This window comes from Sarcophilus harrisii, chromosome 3, assembly GCF_902635505.1.
Source record: "Sarcophilus harrisii chromosome 3, mSarHar1.11, whole genome shotgun sequence".
In the NCBI taxonomy this organism is placed as follows: domain Eukaryota; kingdom Metazoa; phylum Chordata; class Mammalia; order Dasyuromorphia; family Dasyuridae; genus Sarcophilus; species Sarcophilus harrisii.
In genome coordinates this window covers 67,769,827-67,787,870 of record NC_045428.1, presented here as the reverse complement: position 1 = coordinate 67,787,870, position 18,044 = coordinate 67,769,827, and the positions used below count along the sequence as shown (strand labels likewise).

Here is an 18,044-nt window from a genome sequence, read left to right as displayed (position 1 = left end):
AATAAGTAAATGGTATGTAATAGAGCTCATGATTTCATATATAATTCCCTTTTTCTGTTCTATTTCATATATGAAAATACTCTCTTTTTTTAGTATTAGTTGAATTCAGAAAAAGAAAACATCTATCTACACTGGTTGATTTTACTTTTTCAACTTTCATTCACTTATGGTTTGGTTTCTCTCTTATTCTGGAACATGTCTGCCTCAGACCGGTTCAAGTGATTCAGGTTCAGTACAAAATGACACACTCAGATCATCTAATAGTTAAGAAATAGAGATACAATAGTAATATGGAAAGAATATCACAAAATCACAAGGCTGGTGCACTTGGGAGCAGTTTTGTTGCCTTCATAATTTCCATAATGGCACTCATGTCAAAAAGTGTGTGCTAACATATCAAATTGCTTATCATCATAGGGAAGGGTGAGGATAGGGGGAAAAAAGTGTTGTTGTTGTTGTTGTTTTAATCAATGTTAAAAACTGTCTTTACAGTAATTAGAAAAAAATAAAATACTACCTAAAAAATGTATGTCCTAAGCCAGAGAACCATTCTTTTGTGCATTGGGCTTTTGTCCTGAAGCATCCAGGAAGCCATCAGGCTGAGTCTTAGTCCCCTGGACCAATGAACTCTCAAAAATGGTTTCATTACTTTTCAGATAAAAACTTGCCTAATATCCAATGATAGATGTTGTGCCTATCTACCTCCACTACTCTACCAAAACTGTTAACTCTAAGGTCACCAAGAATATACATGTTGCTAAATCCAATGGTTTAAGTGAACAATGTACACAGCAACAACAAAATTATGTGATAAATCAGCTGTGATGAACCTGGCTTTTTTCAACAATGAGGGATTCAGCCCAATTCCAATACACTTGTGATGGAGAGAGCCATTTATATCCAAAGAGAGGGCTATGGGAACCGAGGATTACAACATAGTAATTTCACCTTTTGGATCTGATTTTTCTTGAGCAGAATGATAAATGTGGAAATATGTATAGAAGAACTGCACATGTTTTAAACATATATTGGGACTGCTTGCTGTCTAGGAATGAATGGGTAGAAAAGAGAGGAGAGAAATTTGGAACACAAGATTTGGCAAGGGTAAATGCTAAAAACTATCTTTGCATGTATTTTGAAAATAAAAAGCTATCATTTTTAAAAATCCAATGTCTTGGTTTTTTTTTTTTTCCTCACTCCTCACGCTTCCTGATTTCTCCCAGCTTTTGGGACTGCTACAGTCCCAAACTGACATCACTGGATAACAAATTCAAATAAAAATTAGGGCCTACTAAGTTGAATCAAGTTCCTGTGAGCCATAAAATTTAGAAACTTAAATATTAACATTCTCTCTGCTCTATTTATTTTTATTTATTTTGATAAATATTTTAATCTGGTTCCAGAACTTGGGTATGGTAGGTGTGTATGAGACCCCTGAGTTTTTGCGATACTTCTCCCATGATTCTCTTCTCTTTTTTTACCTGCTCATTCTTAGTTTCCTCTGAAGGAACATCATTCCTGTAAGTGGAAATCTAAAGCAGAGGGCTGTGGTAGGCAATATTCCCTTCTTAATCTATGCTCTGTTTAGTCTCTTCAGTTATCTTGCATTCAGCTATCATATCTAGGTAGAAAATTCCAAAACCCATAAATCCAGCCTATATGTCTCTTCAGAATCCTATTAGCCCTGTAAAACTAAGTGCTTCCTAGACATCTCCCTGTGATGTTCCAGAACCATTAAACTCAACATAGATAAAGCTGAACTCATTATTTTTACTTACAATTCTGTCCCTTTAACTTTCTTATTTCCATGAGGACTGTCATCACCTTTTTGAATTACCAGATTTACAACCTACAAGTCAACCTTGCATCTTCACTCACTGCCCCCTACCTAATCAGCTGCCAAGTTTTAGCAATTCCAGCTCTACAAAAACCTCCACACATTATAATCATTAGAAGTTTAGACTCTCACTTTTACCTGGCTTCCTAATTATAGATGCTGTTCTTTACATCTTCTCTACAAGTGAGACTTATAATCACACAAAGTTCAAGTTCATTTTATCGTTCTTTTAGTAGACAATGTTATATCCATTCAATATGTTTTCCTGGTTCTATTTATTTCATTCTGTATTAGTTAATTTTGTACCATATATCACACATTAATCTGAATTCCAGGCATGAACCTTTTTTCAAGTGTAGTGATATTCCACTACATTCACATATCAGAATTTATTTAACCATTTCCCAATCAATGAGCACCCGTTTGCTTTCCCTTGCTAACACAAAAAAATATTCCTATGAAAATCTTGACATAAATGAGACCTCTGACTGCTTTGGGCTATAAAAAGGGCAATAGGAAGACAAAATTTAGTCACATTTTTCTAGTAATCCTAAACTTTTTCTAACAGTTGAACCAAGACATGACTCTACCCACGATCTATTCTTTAGTAGCTATTTTAATACTGACTTGTTTCCTAACTTTGATTATATTTATTCTGGGTATAAACATAACCTTCAGAATTGCTTAAATTTGCATTTTTACCAAATCTGACTTCAACAACAAACCATACAAATAAAGGACCACTGAGCCAAAGCTAGATAGGTCAGGATATTAAAATTTTTAAAAGACTCTTATGTTTAGTATACATCATACAGTTAATGATAAATTAGGTTGCAATAATGTAAGTGTAGCATCCAACACAAGGAAGGTCACAATCCCACCATATTCTGATTTTCTGAGACTATATCTGAAGCACTTGTGTTTTGTTTGTGGCAGTGCCTTTTACAAAGAACAAACAGGAATATGTCTAAGATAGTATGTTACCACTAGGATGTGTTAATCTGAAATAAAGATGAAGACCAAAACAGCAAGAACTAGGATCTTTAATCAAACCAAGAGAATTGCAATTTAAGACACTGCAGCATTAAAGTACTGCAGTGCCCAAGAGAAGCAGAGAGAGGAAAAAGGTTAAATACATTTCAACAGGGACCCCCCAGGAGGTAAAGCCTCTACATAAGTTGTTTTGCATAACAAGTTCAGAAAAAAGGCTAAAATATAACCATATCTGGTCCTTTTTGGATCAATCAAGATCAGCTGAAGTCAGTTGCATTCAACAGATTTCTAACAAAGAAAAGGAGACTAAGGTATGAGAAGACTTGAAATATTATAGTTTTCTTTAAATATTTTAAAGACTGTCATAAAGAATAAGAAAAACGCTTTTTTCGGCTCTGACCCAGTTGGGAACAGATTCAAGGTAACAGAAGGAAAATCTCTGTAATAATTATTACTATTTAAAAACAAATTTAGAAAATTTATTTTCCTCAGGAGATAGTAATTCCCTGAACCTACAGAGCCTTAGTCAAGGAGCTAGGATTTCCACTGATCAGAGAAATTATAAAAAGAATTCAAGAGCCAGGAATAAGTTAGAATAGAGAACTTCTGAGTTCAAAAATGTTCCTGGTATAGTTCTAGATGTAACCTAGTAATCCACAAATGATTTTGAAATGTTATTTTTTTTCCATCGAGGACAAATGGATTTCAGTCAAGAAATACATGAAGGTATACAAATAAGAGAGGGGAGACATGGTGAAATTCTTTTCTGAGACAAATGTTCCACCAGCATGAGTCCAATTATTTGTTATAACAATCCTTAACTTGTAATGACTCTGAAGAAGACTAATAACAGGGACTGGTGGGAACAGATGGAGCAGTGTTGTTAATTATAGCCACTTAGTTGCATCAGGCCCCATGAGTTATTACTAAAGTCTCCCAACAGGGAAGACAAGTAGTTGCATTTAAAAAGTATATGTACATCAATAGTTGAGCGTGTACAAATAAGTATTTCACAAATAAGTCAAATAAGACTCAAAGTTAAAAATAAAGTGAAGGTCTCTATTCAACTGAGAGCATAGGGGGGAAAACTGTCATTTTATTATGAAATGTCAATCCACCTATTTTGATCATTTGGATCAAAAAATAATTCATTTCAGATAATTCTAACCCACTGACAGGGTATCCCTTAAAATGATGTGGTTTTCAGAGAAAGCACTATGGGAACTGAGTGTGGATCACAATATAGCATTTTCACTCTTTCTGTTGTTTGCTTGTATTTTTGTTTTCCTTCTCAGGTTTTTTTTTTTTTTTCTTTCTTCATCCGATTTTTCTTGTGTAGCAAGATAACTCTATAAATATGTATTACATATATTGCATTTAACATATTTTTTTAACATATTTAACATGTATTGTACTACCTGCCATCTAGGGGAGGCAGTTGGGGGAAGGAGGGGAAAATCTGGAACAGAAGGTTTTGCAAGGGTCATTGTTGAAAAAAATTACCCATGCATATGTTTTGTAAATAAAAAGCTATTAAAAAAAGAAAGAAATGATGTGGTTTTGTATTTTTTTAACCAATAAAATGTAAGATTCTCTTTCAACAAATGTTTAGAATAAATGATTTAAATTTTGCCCAACCCTTTCATGTTCTATTTCACCAGCACTTTAGCTAATCTAATAGTTTAGGTTAGAAGGAATTCCATGCAGTGAAAAGAGAATTGTAAATGCATGAAACTTTCTGAATAAGTGTTTCATGTGGTCCAAACCATCTGAGCAGCCATTCTTCTAGTGAACTTTGTGGCCACCTTGCCAGTGGAAGCATAATCAGTTCAAAATTGTCATTACTGCTGGGTAGGTAGCAGGGCCCTGGAATCCTCAAGATTCAGGACCTTGGACAAGTCCCCTCATTCTCTTTCTCCCCAAACCAATGCCTCTTCTGAATTTCCCTATTGTTATCAGGGACACCATCATACTCCCAGTTAACCCTACACACCAGATATTGCAAATACTAGGGCAGCTAGGTGACAAAGAGAACGGATTGCTAGACTCAGAGTAAGATGTTCTGAGTTCAAAAGCAATTCATTTCATCTCTTTTCTCCCATCTGTGAAATGGGAATAACAGAAAGTGCTTTTTCCTACATACCTTCTCTTATTATTATTATTGCCTTCCTTCAAATCTCAGCTTAACTGCTACATTAATAGCTCTTTCCTGTCTGTCACCCCCCCACCCCGTGCTATATCCTTCCCCTAAGTTTACTTTTCATCCACACTATATATAGCTATATGCAGATGTTCCTTGAAGGCATAGCTGATTTTGCCTTTTATTTGTATATTTTGTGTTTGGGACGGTGCCTAGGACACTTGATTGATGGAGGCCCAGAGAAAGAAGAGATTTGGCCTGAGGTTATATAGGAAGCAAGTGACATAGAAGGAACATGAACTCAAATTTCCTGACATTGCTCTATCTAGTAATAAATTTGTTCATTTCACTGCCTTATTGAGGCAATTAAGGGGCACCACAGTGTAGAGTGCTGGGTAAGGACAGAAGTAGAAAGATGTAAAGAAAATTTTAATTTAAATAGTAATGAAACCTTAGGAAATGAAACTGTTTGCCTCAGTTTCCTCATCTGTAAAAATGGAGATAATAACAGCAGCTGACCCCAATTTGCCCAAGGTTGTTTGTGAGGATCAAATGAGATAATAGATGTAAAATGCTTAATTAATACAATATCCATCACATAGTTGGTGCTATATAAATGCACTTATTATTACTGTTATTATTTCACTGACAGACTAGGTAAAAGGAATCATTAGCTATTTTAAAAACATCTTTTAGGTTTTATGAGGCTAAATAGTATATTTAGTAAAAATAATTATTGCTATGAAAGATATCAAGGAAAAGTAGATAGAGGGAGACCTAGAAGTCAGAAAAATTTGGATGGAAACTTGGATTCAAAACCTGCCTGTGATATATACTGATTATCCTCATCAGTTCCCCAGGAAACTCTAAGATTCAAAATTAGACATATCAGCATATCCCATCAGTAGAAGGAGTTTCTATACTGGGAGTTGCACACAACAATGAAATCACAAATTTGGATCAAAAAGAATATATATACATGTTATAATAAAATCTTTTAAATATTATATACATAGATATACATTTTCTTAAAAATTCTACTAGATAAGATTAATTGGATTATCTTTCTGGATAAAAGACTAGTCTTTTATTCAAATGCTTAGTTGTAGAGTTCTAATATTAAGACACTAACTTACTTTATTTGAAATTAAAACAATACAATTAATCAATCAACCACTAAGCTTTCATCAAATGCTTAAATGTGTACTGTACTAAGCCCTGAACATGCAAAGAAAGGCAAAAATAGCACCTGCCTTCAAAGAGTTTACATTCTATTGAAGAACTCTTTATGAAAAAAAAATCTAAATACTCTTTTCTCATTTTTTTAGTGTATTTGTTGTTCAGTTGTTCTTCAATCATGTCTGACTGTTCATGACTATATTTGGGGTTTTCTTGGCAAAGATACTAGATGCTATTTTCCTTCTCCAGCTCATTTGACAGATGAGGAAATCAAGGCACAAAGCGTGAAATAATTTGCCCTGGATCATACAGCTAGCATGTGCAGCTTTAGCATTATTCAGTTGTTTTTAATCATATCTAGTTCTTTGTGACCCTATTTCAGATTTCCTTGCCAAAGATACTGGAATGGTTTGCCATTTCCCTTCTCCAGCTCGTGGCAGATGAGGAAACTGAGGCAGTACACATAAGAGTGGGCAGAAGATAACCCACAAGAAGACACTTCTTAGAACATGGTGTTTAAGCCTACCTCTTCTTAAAAGAAGAAAAGGGCTCTAAATGATGGATGCAAGGTACAAGAGCATCCCAGGCATGTGAGACATCCAGGTCAAAGGTATGAAGTCAAAAGAAGAAATATTAGGTATAAGGAACAACATAGAGAAGCTTATAAAATGAATGGCAGAAACAATGAAACGTAAGTTTGAAAGAGGAAGAGAACCATGGGCTAGCATGATAAAATATATCTCCCTCTGCCTAAATAATACTATTTAGAAATTTATGAAAAATTACTCCAAGTAATGACCCTTAGTATGAAAAATCTACTAGTAGCACACCAGACGTTGTACACTGTGGAAAATGAAATACAAGTTCATATATAATTCCACCAAAGGCGATACTTACAATCAAATTTTAGGATCCAGCATCCACTGATGATACCAAGAATACATTTCATGGTTCTTTGGACTGTATCACCAGGAACAATGATATGAGTGACTAGGATTGAAAAGAAATAGGATGAGAAAAATAAATACAATTCAAAATAAACTATTTACCAAGAAGTAAGCTCATTATCCTCTCTCATTGCACATTCTATAAAGCTGTATTTGGACACGCACCAAAACCAACATTTTGAACTTCTAAGCATAAGGTAGTTTATTCCCTTTGTACTCATGGGATGTCAATATCACCTAAATTTGGATTCTTTTCTTTTCCTTTCTTTAAAATGATACACATTAGTGCTGAAGGGCAGCACGACACAGTACACAAAAGGCCAGTCTCAAGAATCAAGGTGGTCTGGCTTCAAATCCTTCCTCTGATGCATCCTAAGTCCTGTCATTTCCAAGGCAAGAAATTTAATTTCTTCACACACCAAGAAACTTTCAAAGATTATGAATTGCAAATAAGTTAACTTTCCTTGATAAGACAAGGGTCTATATCATGAATTCCTCACCCCAATTAACATCAGGTTTATAATAAAATAAGCAAACATAAATTACATGAAATTATATTACTCTATCAATAGTAAATATACTTTTGAATTTAAAATAAACTAAACCACACAAAGCCATGAAGCTTTGGACTCTATCACAAGTATCAGTATTTCATCCTTATTAAAAGTAGAGTATGAGAAAAACTCTGGTGGAGGGGAGGGAGATCTAGTCATAGAGTCAGGAACATCATTGTTATAGGTGACCATCATGCATGTCACTTCAGAGAACTACCAAGATTACCGAATTGTTACTGCTTTATAAAAGCATGGAATTTCCATACCATGAAGTCTTCAGAGCCATGAAACTACAAGTATACACTGAGGTGGCGAGATGGTAACATGGTGCATAAAGGACCAGCTCTAAAATCGGGAAGATTCATGTTACTGAGTTCAAATGTGACCTCAGAGATGACCGAGACCAGTTCCTGCACCAACCCTGAAGTCAGGAGGTTCTGAGTTTGAATTTAGTCTCAGATACTTAACACTTCCTAATTGTGTGACCCTGGGCAAGTCATTTAACTCCAATTGCCTCGGGGGGGGGGGGGGGAGAAGGAGAGAGAGAGAAACCAGTTCCAATGGTCTTATGATGAAGAGATATATATACATATATAATACATATATTGGATTTAACATATTTTAATATGCTTAACATATATTAGATTATCTGCCATCTAGAGGAGCAGGTGGGGGGGAAGGAGTAGAAAATTTGGAACACAAGGTTTTGTGAGGGTCAGTGTTGAAAAATTATCCTTGCATATGTTTCGAAAATAAAAAGCTTTAATGAAAAAAAAAAAGAAAAGAAAAGAAAAAACCAAACAAATATGACTTCAGAGAGTTATTAACTGTGTGAATCTGGGCCAGTCATTTTTTGTTTCAGTTTCCTCATCTGGAAAATGAGGTAGACAAGAAAATGGCAAACCATTCCAGTTGCTTTGCCAAGAAACCTCAATAGAGTCATGAAGAGTAAGACACAATTGAACAACAAAATACGCAAAATAAAAATGAGGAAAAAATGCTTAGATTTATTCAAGACCCAAAATATCCCTTTCTATTTCAATGGAAGACTCAGAGTAATTTTTAGGTGCAAAGACTTTTCAATTAAAAAAAAAAAAACTTACCTGTGCTGTTAAACTCAGTATACTTTTTAGCCTTAAGAACTGCTACCAGCTCACTTAGTAACTTTTGCTGATCTGAATTAAGGCCACTGCTGAGGAGTATGACGGGGTCATCTCTTCGCTGACTAGTATTCACAGGCTAGGAAGGGAAAATAGAAGAAATGCTAAGAAATAGCATATTTTAATGTTCAGAGAGAGCAGAAATTATTTCCCTTTGACATGAAGCTTTCTCTTTAACTACTTAATCTATTTTCACTTAGCCATCCAAATGGATTCACATTATAGTTCTACCCATAGTTCAGAAATCTCACTACTATGTTATTTTGGATGAGTTCCCTTTTGTCTATAACTTTACTTTGATATTACCCTGTATGCTTTGAAGCACCTTGCTTTCTCTGTACTGAAATAAATTGTGTTTTTTAGGATTTATCAACCCTCTCCAACAACTTTAACTTGAGAAAAATAGATCTACTAAGACTCATCCACCGCATTTTTCAATCCAAAGATATTCAATAAGCTTTTAAATCTGTACAGTAAAACTTCAGCCACCCAAAGCCACCAAAAATCTCACAATGGCTCCAAACTCACAAAGAAGCAAAAGAAAACCTTTGGTGGAGAAGCAAGTATCTCTGAGCACCCAAAAACAGGTACTAAAAACTCAAAGCTTATACTTAACACGGTAAATAGAAAGGCCAGAAGGAAAGGAAAGAGAAACAACCATTGATTAAGTGCTTATTATGTACAACTGTGCTAAGAAATAGGAATTCTGACGAGGTTCTAAGAAGTTTAATGCAAAGAGTCAAAAGATTTGGGAGTCAAAACTCTAATTTGAGATCCAGCTTTGCTATCTATGAATTGAATGAATGAGTAAAATGCTTTGGTTTTCGAATTTTTAGTTTCAGCTTATTGATGCTCAGTTTCCTCATTGCATAAAGGAGGTAATACTATAAAAATAAGTGAAAGAAAACTCATTTATTAAATGCTAAGAATTATACTAAGTTCTAGGAATAAAAACATAAACAAGTATGATAGTTCTTATCCTCAAGGAACTTACATTCTAACTGGAGATGGATGACAGACAGAAAGGGTAAGATATGAGAGACAAGATAGTCTAGTTCTCTACCCGTTAAATCATGCTACTTTTCAAGGCAGACTATTGATCACTCATGATCACTGTATAGTTAGGAAAGTCATAATAAAAATATTCTGGTGCTTAGCTCTCTGGTATCTTGAATAATCTAGCCATCTAAAATAATGAATTCTCTGATGTTAGAGAGCTAACATTTTGCTACAAAGGTCTAAGAGCAGAGGCCTACAGAGATATACAGTCTAGTGTAGAGGGACCTAACAAAAAATCCACAATAAAGACATTCTGGCACTTAGCCCTCCAGCATATCTAAAATACCCAGCCACCTAACATGGCCAATTCCCTGGTCTTAGATAGGTAAGATTTCAGTGCAAAGGTCTCACAGCAGAGCCCTTTTTATTTTGAACATCATCCCTGTATACTAAAATATAGCTGTGTCCAAATATTTTTTCAACTCCCTGGATCATATGTTCATGGGATCAAATCTAACCTACTTTCCACAAACTCTATGGCACCTGGTAAATGTTAATACGCCCATTGAGGATGTGTAATAAAACACTTGATGGTAACAATGCTCATTTTAAAAGAGAGGTTTAACATCCATCCCTCTCAAATTTATTTGTAAGATAAATATTCCCACCAAAAATAGTCCTAAGTGGAAGACAACGCTTCCCTACTTTATATAACTCATCTTATTCTAAATTAGTTCACTGCATGAAATTCAATATTGAAGAGACACCTAAATATAGCCTATATTAACATTTCTCCCAACCCTAGGAAACCATTAAACTGGGTCAACCAACAAAAGTTCTAGAAATATCTTCCTTTATTTTTCTTATCATGGTTATTTAATTTGAGTTTTTAATAAATAACAGAAATTGAAATCGATGGAAATTGATATTGGCTATCCATAACATAAGAAGGCTATCGTGGAGTAGAATGCAAATGGCTGTCCAAGGCACATACCCTGTTAAAGAAAGGTTGAAAGAAAACTGAATATGTGCACAACTACACTGAACCTAATCTATAACCACGATGCAAACTGAATAATCAATCAATTAATCAATACTTATTTAGCACTTTCTGTATTCCAAGCACAGTACTAAGACCTAAGGATACAAGAAGAGGAAAAAGGTAGTCCTTGCCTTTAAGGAGCTTTTATTCTAACAGAATAAGAACAAGCACCTGGCAAAATATATTTTTAAAAATAAAGACAACATTCATTCAGTACATACTAAAATATATGAATTACATTAAATATAAATATCAATTTTACATTAAATATAAACTAAAATTTGCTAAGTTTTAGAGAAAATTTTTTTTCAAGGATAAGAAAAACTCCTTATAAAGTTAAAGAAAATATAGTAAAGATACTATAGGACTGCTAATATAAATAGTAACTGATTCTGTAATAACAATAATAGTAACTATTAATTATTATAAATAGATTTAATAGTGCTAAAAAATTCTCAAGATATATATATATATATATATATATATATATACACACACATATATGTATATCACCATACACACACACACACACACGTGTATATCACCGTGTGTGTGTGTGTGTGTGTGTGTGTGTGTATGTATGTGTGTAATCTTATACACATACTTATCTTATTTGGTCACAGATAAGGCTGCACTTGCCTGGGAGTCATTGGAGAAAGGATTCTAAAGGAGAAAGAAGGGAAAAGAGGATATTCTAGTACTAGGAAACCCCCCAAGAGGAAGCACAGAGGTGGGAAATATATTAAGTTATTGTTATTTTATGATTTGTTCTCATGGTTCTGCTTACTTCAAGTTGTATCAGATCAGATAAGTCTTCCCATGTCTCTCTGAAATTATTCTTTCATCATTTCTGATAGCAAGATAGTCTTCTATATATTACACACAAACACACACACCAATGTTATATATCATAATTTCTTCTACTATTTTCCCAATTGATGAGCATATTCCTTCATTTCCATCTTTTTGCTACTTTTAAAAGAACTAATATAAATATCTTTGCCCACGTAAATCTTTTTCTCTTTCTTTAGAGGAAAAAAAATCCTTTTGTGGGAGAGAGGTGTAGGACTGATATCTCTAGGTCAAAGGTAGACAGTTTAGTAACTTCTGAGGCACCTTTCCAAACTGATTTCCAGAATGGCAGAAAAAATTAATAAAATTAAATTGTCTTGGTTGGGAAATGGCTAACAGTCCACTTTGGCTTAGAAAGGGGGAATAGATGGAATTACTACACTAGCAGGTTTCAAGCTGATAACAAATAGCCTTGCACAACTAAATTAAAAGAAAATACTTTTTTGGGGGAGGAAACATTGGGGGTTGTGAGCATCTGAGAACAGATTTGAACTCCAGTTCTCCTGACTTCAGAACCCGTGTTCTATCCATTGCGTCATCTAGTTAACATCAGAAAATACACTTTCCAGGTAATAAGGTAATAAAATACATCGTGTATTCATTCAGTCTACATCCCTCTCTAAAATATTTTCTAAGTGGGAAAATGACAAATGACAAGTCCAAGCAATCAATATTTAAAGTCTAAAATGATTTTATTTGTCTTACAAGTGCTTAATATCATTACTATGTAACTTGATTTCACAATTAGGCATGTGTCAAGGACAATTAAAAGTATTACTACAAGGCTTTTACTTCAGAACAATGTGAAACAATTCTTTCACTCTACAAATGATTATAATGGGATGGGACAAACTCTGGCTGGAAAAAGAAGCTCTAGAGGAAAGAATAGGAAAGGAGATTGACTTTAAAAGTAAAGGAGTAAATTTCCCAAACAAATAAATTTCTGAAAATTATATGTTAAAATACATAAATGACTCCATAAAATTGCAAGAAATTTAGAACAAAATCAAAATATTAAAAAAAAATTGAAGAAAAAACAAGCTAATATAGACAACTGAATAGAAAACAAAACAAAAGAGATTAAGCCTAAACACAATGACATAGAGAAGAAAAGAGAATACCTGGGTACTTTAATTTTTTTTTAAGTCATGCAAAACACATTTCTATATTAGCCATATGCCCATCCACCCCCCCCAAAAAAAAAAGAGGGAGGGAGAAAAGAGGAAGAAAGGAAGTGGGGGAGAGACAGAAAGAAAGGGAGAGAGAGGGAGGGGAGAGAGAGAGAGAAGGAGGGAGGGAGGGGAAGAGAGAGGAGAGAGGAAGAAAGGAAGAGGAAGGGAAATATCTTTTGGGGATGAAAACCCAATAGCGATAGTGCTAGGTCAAAGGGTATGCACAGTTTCACGGGTCTTGCAAATAATTTCAAATTGTTCTCCAGAATGATTAGACCAGTAAACAACTCCACCAACAAAGTATTAGTGTCCCTATTTTTCCACATCCCCTCCAATATTTGTCAGTTTCCTTTTCTGTCATGTCAACCAATATAATGGATATAAGACAGAAAACAGAATTGTTTTCATTTACAATTCTCTACTTAATAGGGATATAGAGTACTTTTCATGTGATTAACAGCTTTGAATTATTCCTCTGAAAATTATTTATTTATATCTTTTGACTGTATCAACTGAGGAACTTTTTTTTTAATCAATTTGATTCAGTTCCTTAAATATGTGGGAAATGAAACCTTTAAGAGAGAAACTTTTCTTCAGTTTCCTGCCTTCCTAATTTTAGCTGCATTGGTTTTGTGCAGATCTCTTGATTTCATAAATCACAACAGTCCATTTAGCTTCCTGTGATCCGATTCTCTACATCTTATTTGGTCATAAATTCCTTCCTTGTTCACAGATCTGACAGGTAAATCACTCTATGGTGCCCTAATCTGCTTAGGGTATTATCTTTTATGCCTAAATCATATACCTATTTTGATCTTACCCTGGTATATTCTGATATCAGTATACCTGTAGTTTCTGCCAGGCTACTTTCTAGGTTTTTCAACAGTTTTTGTTCTATTTTGTTTTTTTGTCAAATACCTTGTTCTTGCTCATAAAACTTGGATCTTTGGGTTTATCAAATACTAAATTATTGTGGGTCATTTACTTGTCTACCTAATTTATTTCATTGATCCATCACTCTATTTTTTTTACCCAGTACTAGATTGTTTTGATAATTACAAATGTGAACAAATAGTTTGAGATTTGGTACTGCTTGGCTGCCTTCTTTCATTTTTTTTCCCATTGATTTCCAATATTCTTGACCATTATGTTCATCTAAATGAATAACTGTTATAATTTCTTCTAGCTCTCTAAAATAATTTTTGGTAGTCTGGTATAGAACTAAATTAATTTAGATAGTATTATCATTTTTATTATATTGACTCAGTACCTCCACAGGTAATTAATATTTTCTAAATGATTGCATTGGTCTTTGTATGAAAAGTGCTTGGCAATTATGTTCATATAGTTTCTGGGCATGTTTTGGCAAGTAGGCTCCCAATTATTTTGCATGCTATCTGCAGTAATTTTAAATGGAATTTTTCTTTCTCTTCTAGCTAAATTTTTGTTGGCAATATATAGAAATGATTTATGTGAAAAAATAAACTTTAAAAGAAAAAATGATTTATGTGCGTTTATTTTATGTTCTTCAATTTTACTAAAATTGTTAATTATTTGAACTAGTTTTTTAGTTGATTCTTTAGGGTTTTCTATGTATGTCATTTTATAATCTAAAAAAAGGGTGATAGCTTTGGCTCCTCATTACTGACTTTTCCCCCTTCCAATTTATTTTTCTTTTTTTTTTTTTAATGCTACAGCTAGCATTTCAAGTATAATAATGAATAAAAATAGTGATAATGGGTATTCTTGCTTCACTAGAATCCTAGTTTATTCCCATTACAGATAATGCTTGGTCTTGGTATTTTAAGAAATGTTTCATTATTCCTGTGCTTTCTAGTGGTTATTTTTCTTAAAAGGTATTTAAAAAGTGTTTTTGTCAAACAGCTTTTTAAAAAGATAATTTATATAATTATTTATTTAATTATATGTTTGTTTATATAATTATATGATTTTTGTTGTTTTTGTTATTGATAAAAGTCAGTCATACTAGTTTCTCTAATAGTGAACTGGTCCTACATTCCTGAAATAAATCCCACTTACTCATAATATATAGGATTTTAGTTACATATGTTACAGTCTTGAATGTTATATTTAAAGAGATAATAAATAAAAACTGCACGTATCTAGTAGAACCAGAAAGGCAATATAAAAACAGAAACAATCCACCAATCATTTCCTGAAAAGAACTTGCAAAAGAAAAAGTCCTTGTAATATCAGTCAAAATCCAAATTCCTAAGAAATTCTATTGTAAATATCCAAAAAGTAGCAGTTCAAATATCAAAGGAGCACAATTAGAATTACACAAAACATAAACAGTTTCTACAAAAACTGAAAGAATATCTTGAAATACAATAAAGCAAAAGAAATAGACACTTACAACCAAAACAATTTAACCTGCAAAGCTGATTATAGTCCTATTAGGAGAAAAAAATAAATCTTTAATGGAATCAAGAACTTTCAAAATATTTCAGATGAAAAACAAAACAAAGTTGATTAGGATTTTAATATTGAAAAATTCAGAAAAATCCAGAAATAAATTTATTTGAACATTTAGAAGGAGCTACATTAAGATGTAGTGAAAACATTCTAATAGAAAAAATAAAACAAAAAACAAATGGCCCTTTAGAACAGGGGTGGGGAACATCTGGCCTACAGGATCATTTCCTAAGGCAATTATTTTGTATGGCCCACAAATGATATTATAAATATCCAAATGGCCCTTGGCAGAAAAAAAAGTTCTTCACCCCTTCTTGAGAACATTAATGTCTTAAAAGTATTCTAAAGTAGTTAAATAAGAAAAAGAAGTTTTAGGAGACAGATTAGTTTTCTTCTGAGGATCTTAAGAGGAAGAATTCAAGAATTGACTACTAAAAAAAAAGGAGATGAAATTCACTATTTCTTTTGAATTAGAGCACACAAAGAAATACAAGAAGCATCAAATGAATTTCCCTTACTTGAAAGGAATTAAGCAGGATTAAACACATACATATATACATACAAACTATTGTAAAAATGCATTCAGTACAAAATAGAAAAAAGGTGAGATGGGAGGGAAAAGGTCTTGGTTGTGTGATCTTTAACTAAAAGGCCTTAATTTCTCCCTTAGTAAAATGGGAGTAATGATGATGTGACTCTGAAACCCCCTTATCAGGAAGGAGTCTATCAGGCTATAATCAGCCATGATCAAGTCCCAGACTGTCCTATTTGTATAGAATGATGTAAGAATAGAACTTTTTAATCAGCCTCTACTTCCTAACCCTCCAATCTTAGAGTATCTTGATTACCATAACTTCAAACAAGTCTGGGACTTGGTCAACCAGGTAGATTCCTCCCTGATCCCTCCCTTCAAGCTACCAAATTAACTCCCTGTTTCCTCCTCTTACCTCAATAGATCCTGCCTCTGCTCCCTTGAGACCTTAAAAATTGTGTACCCCAAAATTTAAACTGCTAATTCATTTATGACTCTGCATTGTAACTGTTTGTGCCCTTGAAGCTATTTTCACATAAATTAAATAGCAGCCCTTCATAACTTATGATAGATGCTTCACTTGATTTCTTCAGGTTGAATGAAGTGTAACCAAATCTCTATTATACTATTTTTATAATATTCTTTACAATTATGATCTCCCAAATCTATTGCTTTCCAAAAATCTATTACATATTACCACTCCTGGTGCCTATTTTGCTTCATCAATAATAACCTCCTCGGGTTATTGTGAGAATAAAATGATATTTATATAAAGTGCTTGGTAAAACTTAAAATCCTATATAAATGCATGATGCTATTATCACTACCATTATATTATCATTATTATTACTATTATTATACCAGAGAGGGAAGTTACAAGCAAAAGAAAGCTTCTTGACTCTAAAAGGGACATTAAGAAGTAAAAAGGAAGAGAAGGAAGGAAAAAAAGGTAGGAAGGGAAAGAGGGAGGGGACAAGAGGGAGAGAGGGAGGAAAGTAGGAAACAGAGAAGGAGGGCAGAAGGAAAGGAGGGAGGAAGAAAGGAAGAAGAGGGAGAAAGGGAGGGAGGGAAGGAGACCAACATCAAGAATTTAAATACTGACATATAACACCTCTTGCACAACCGACGAATGGCTGAGCAAACTGTGGTCCATGGATGTCATAGACTATTATTATTTCTTAAGAATTAAAGAAGTAATTTAGAGAATTCTGAATTACCACAAACTGATGCATCTAAGTAAAAAGAACAAGGAGAACAATTTATTTAAAGAAAACAATATTATGAAGAAAAACAACAACAAAAGAGTTAAAAAAACTTAATCCCTTCATCACTCTATGAAAGATAGGTGATGGGCACATATATTTTCAATTTTTTAAATATAACCACTCTGTGAATTCGTTTTGATTGGCTATGTTAATGTTTTATTAGTATTTCTAAGTCATTATCCTCTTTGCCCTTTTTCAGTTTTTAGTTGGGGATGGAGAGCAGGAGAGGGGTGGGACATTCAGCAATCATGATTTTTCAAAAACAGGGCCACTGAAACATTTTGTTTTCTTTTTAAATTTTTTTTTTGAGGCAATCAGGGTTAAGTGACTTGCCAGGGCCACACAGCTAATAAGTAATTGAAACTTGATTTAAACTCTGGGTCCTATTGACTCCAGAGCCGCTGCTCTAATCACTGCATATCTAGCAGCCTGAAACATTTTTTAAATGCATAAAAGAAAACAAAATTCAAACGGAGACAGAGACAAGTAGAATAATTTTGAAATTAATGCACAGAACTTATTTTGTGCTTTAAAAAAAATGGCAAGAAATGGAGATCCAGTTTCATACAGAAATACTCTTTTCTGTGTTCTCCTATGTGTGTAGAAATGTTTTTCTTATATGTTTTACTGTGAGTGGGGAGTGACAGGTAGCTAACAAGACCACAAGATAAACTATGAATTTGGTATTCACTCAAGTTTTAAAGATTTTAAATCCAGAGGCAATTAAGTGGATAGAGAACCAGCCCTGGAGTCAGAAGAAGCAAAATTCAAATACAGTCTCAAATGCTTAACTCTCAGCTGTGTCATACTGGACAAGTCACTTTACTCTGATTGCCTCACATAAAAAAGAGAAAGGGAAAGAAAGAAAAAAATAATAAAGAAATAAAGAGAGAGGGAAGGAGGGAGGGAGGAAGGAGAGAAGGAAGGAGGGAAGGG

The 18,044-nt window shown here is 33.6% G+C and overlaps 1 protein-coding gene across 3 annotated transcripts in view; it reads right to left on the bottom strand.

Moving 5' to 3' along the window:
• Positions 1–18,044, bottom strand: part of BARD1 (BRCA1 associated RING domain 1) — a 126,038-nt gene that overhangs the window by 17,497 nt on the left and 90,497 nt on the right. For all 3 annotated transcript variants that reach the window (XM_031958099.1, XM_031958098.1, XM_031958101.1), the window contains exons 8-9: positions 8,754–8,889; positions 7,047–7,139 (exon numbers count right to left, since the gene is read on the bottom strand). In XM_031958099.1, coding sequence (XP_031813959.1) covers positions 7,047–7,139; positions 8,754–8,889 — 229 coding nt within the window. The remainder of the gene's footprint in view (positions 1–7,046; positions 7,140–8,753; positions 8,890–18,044) is intronic.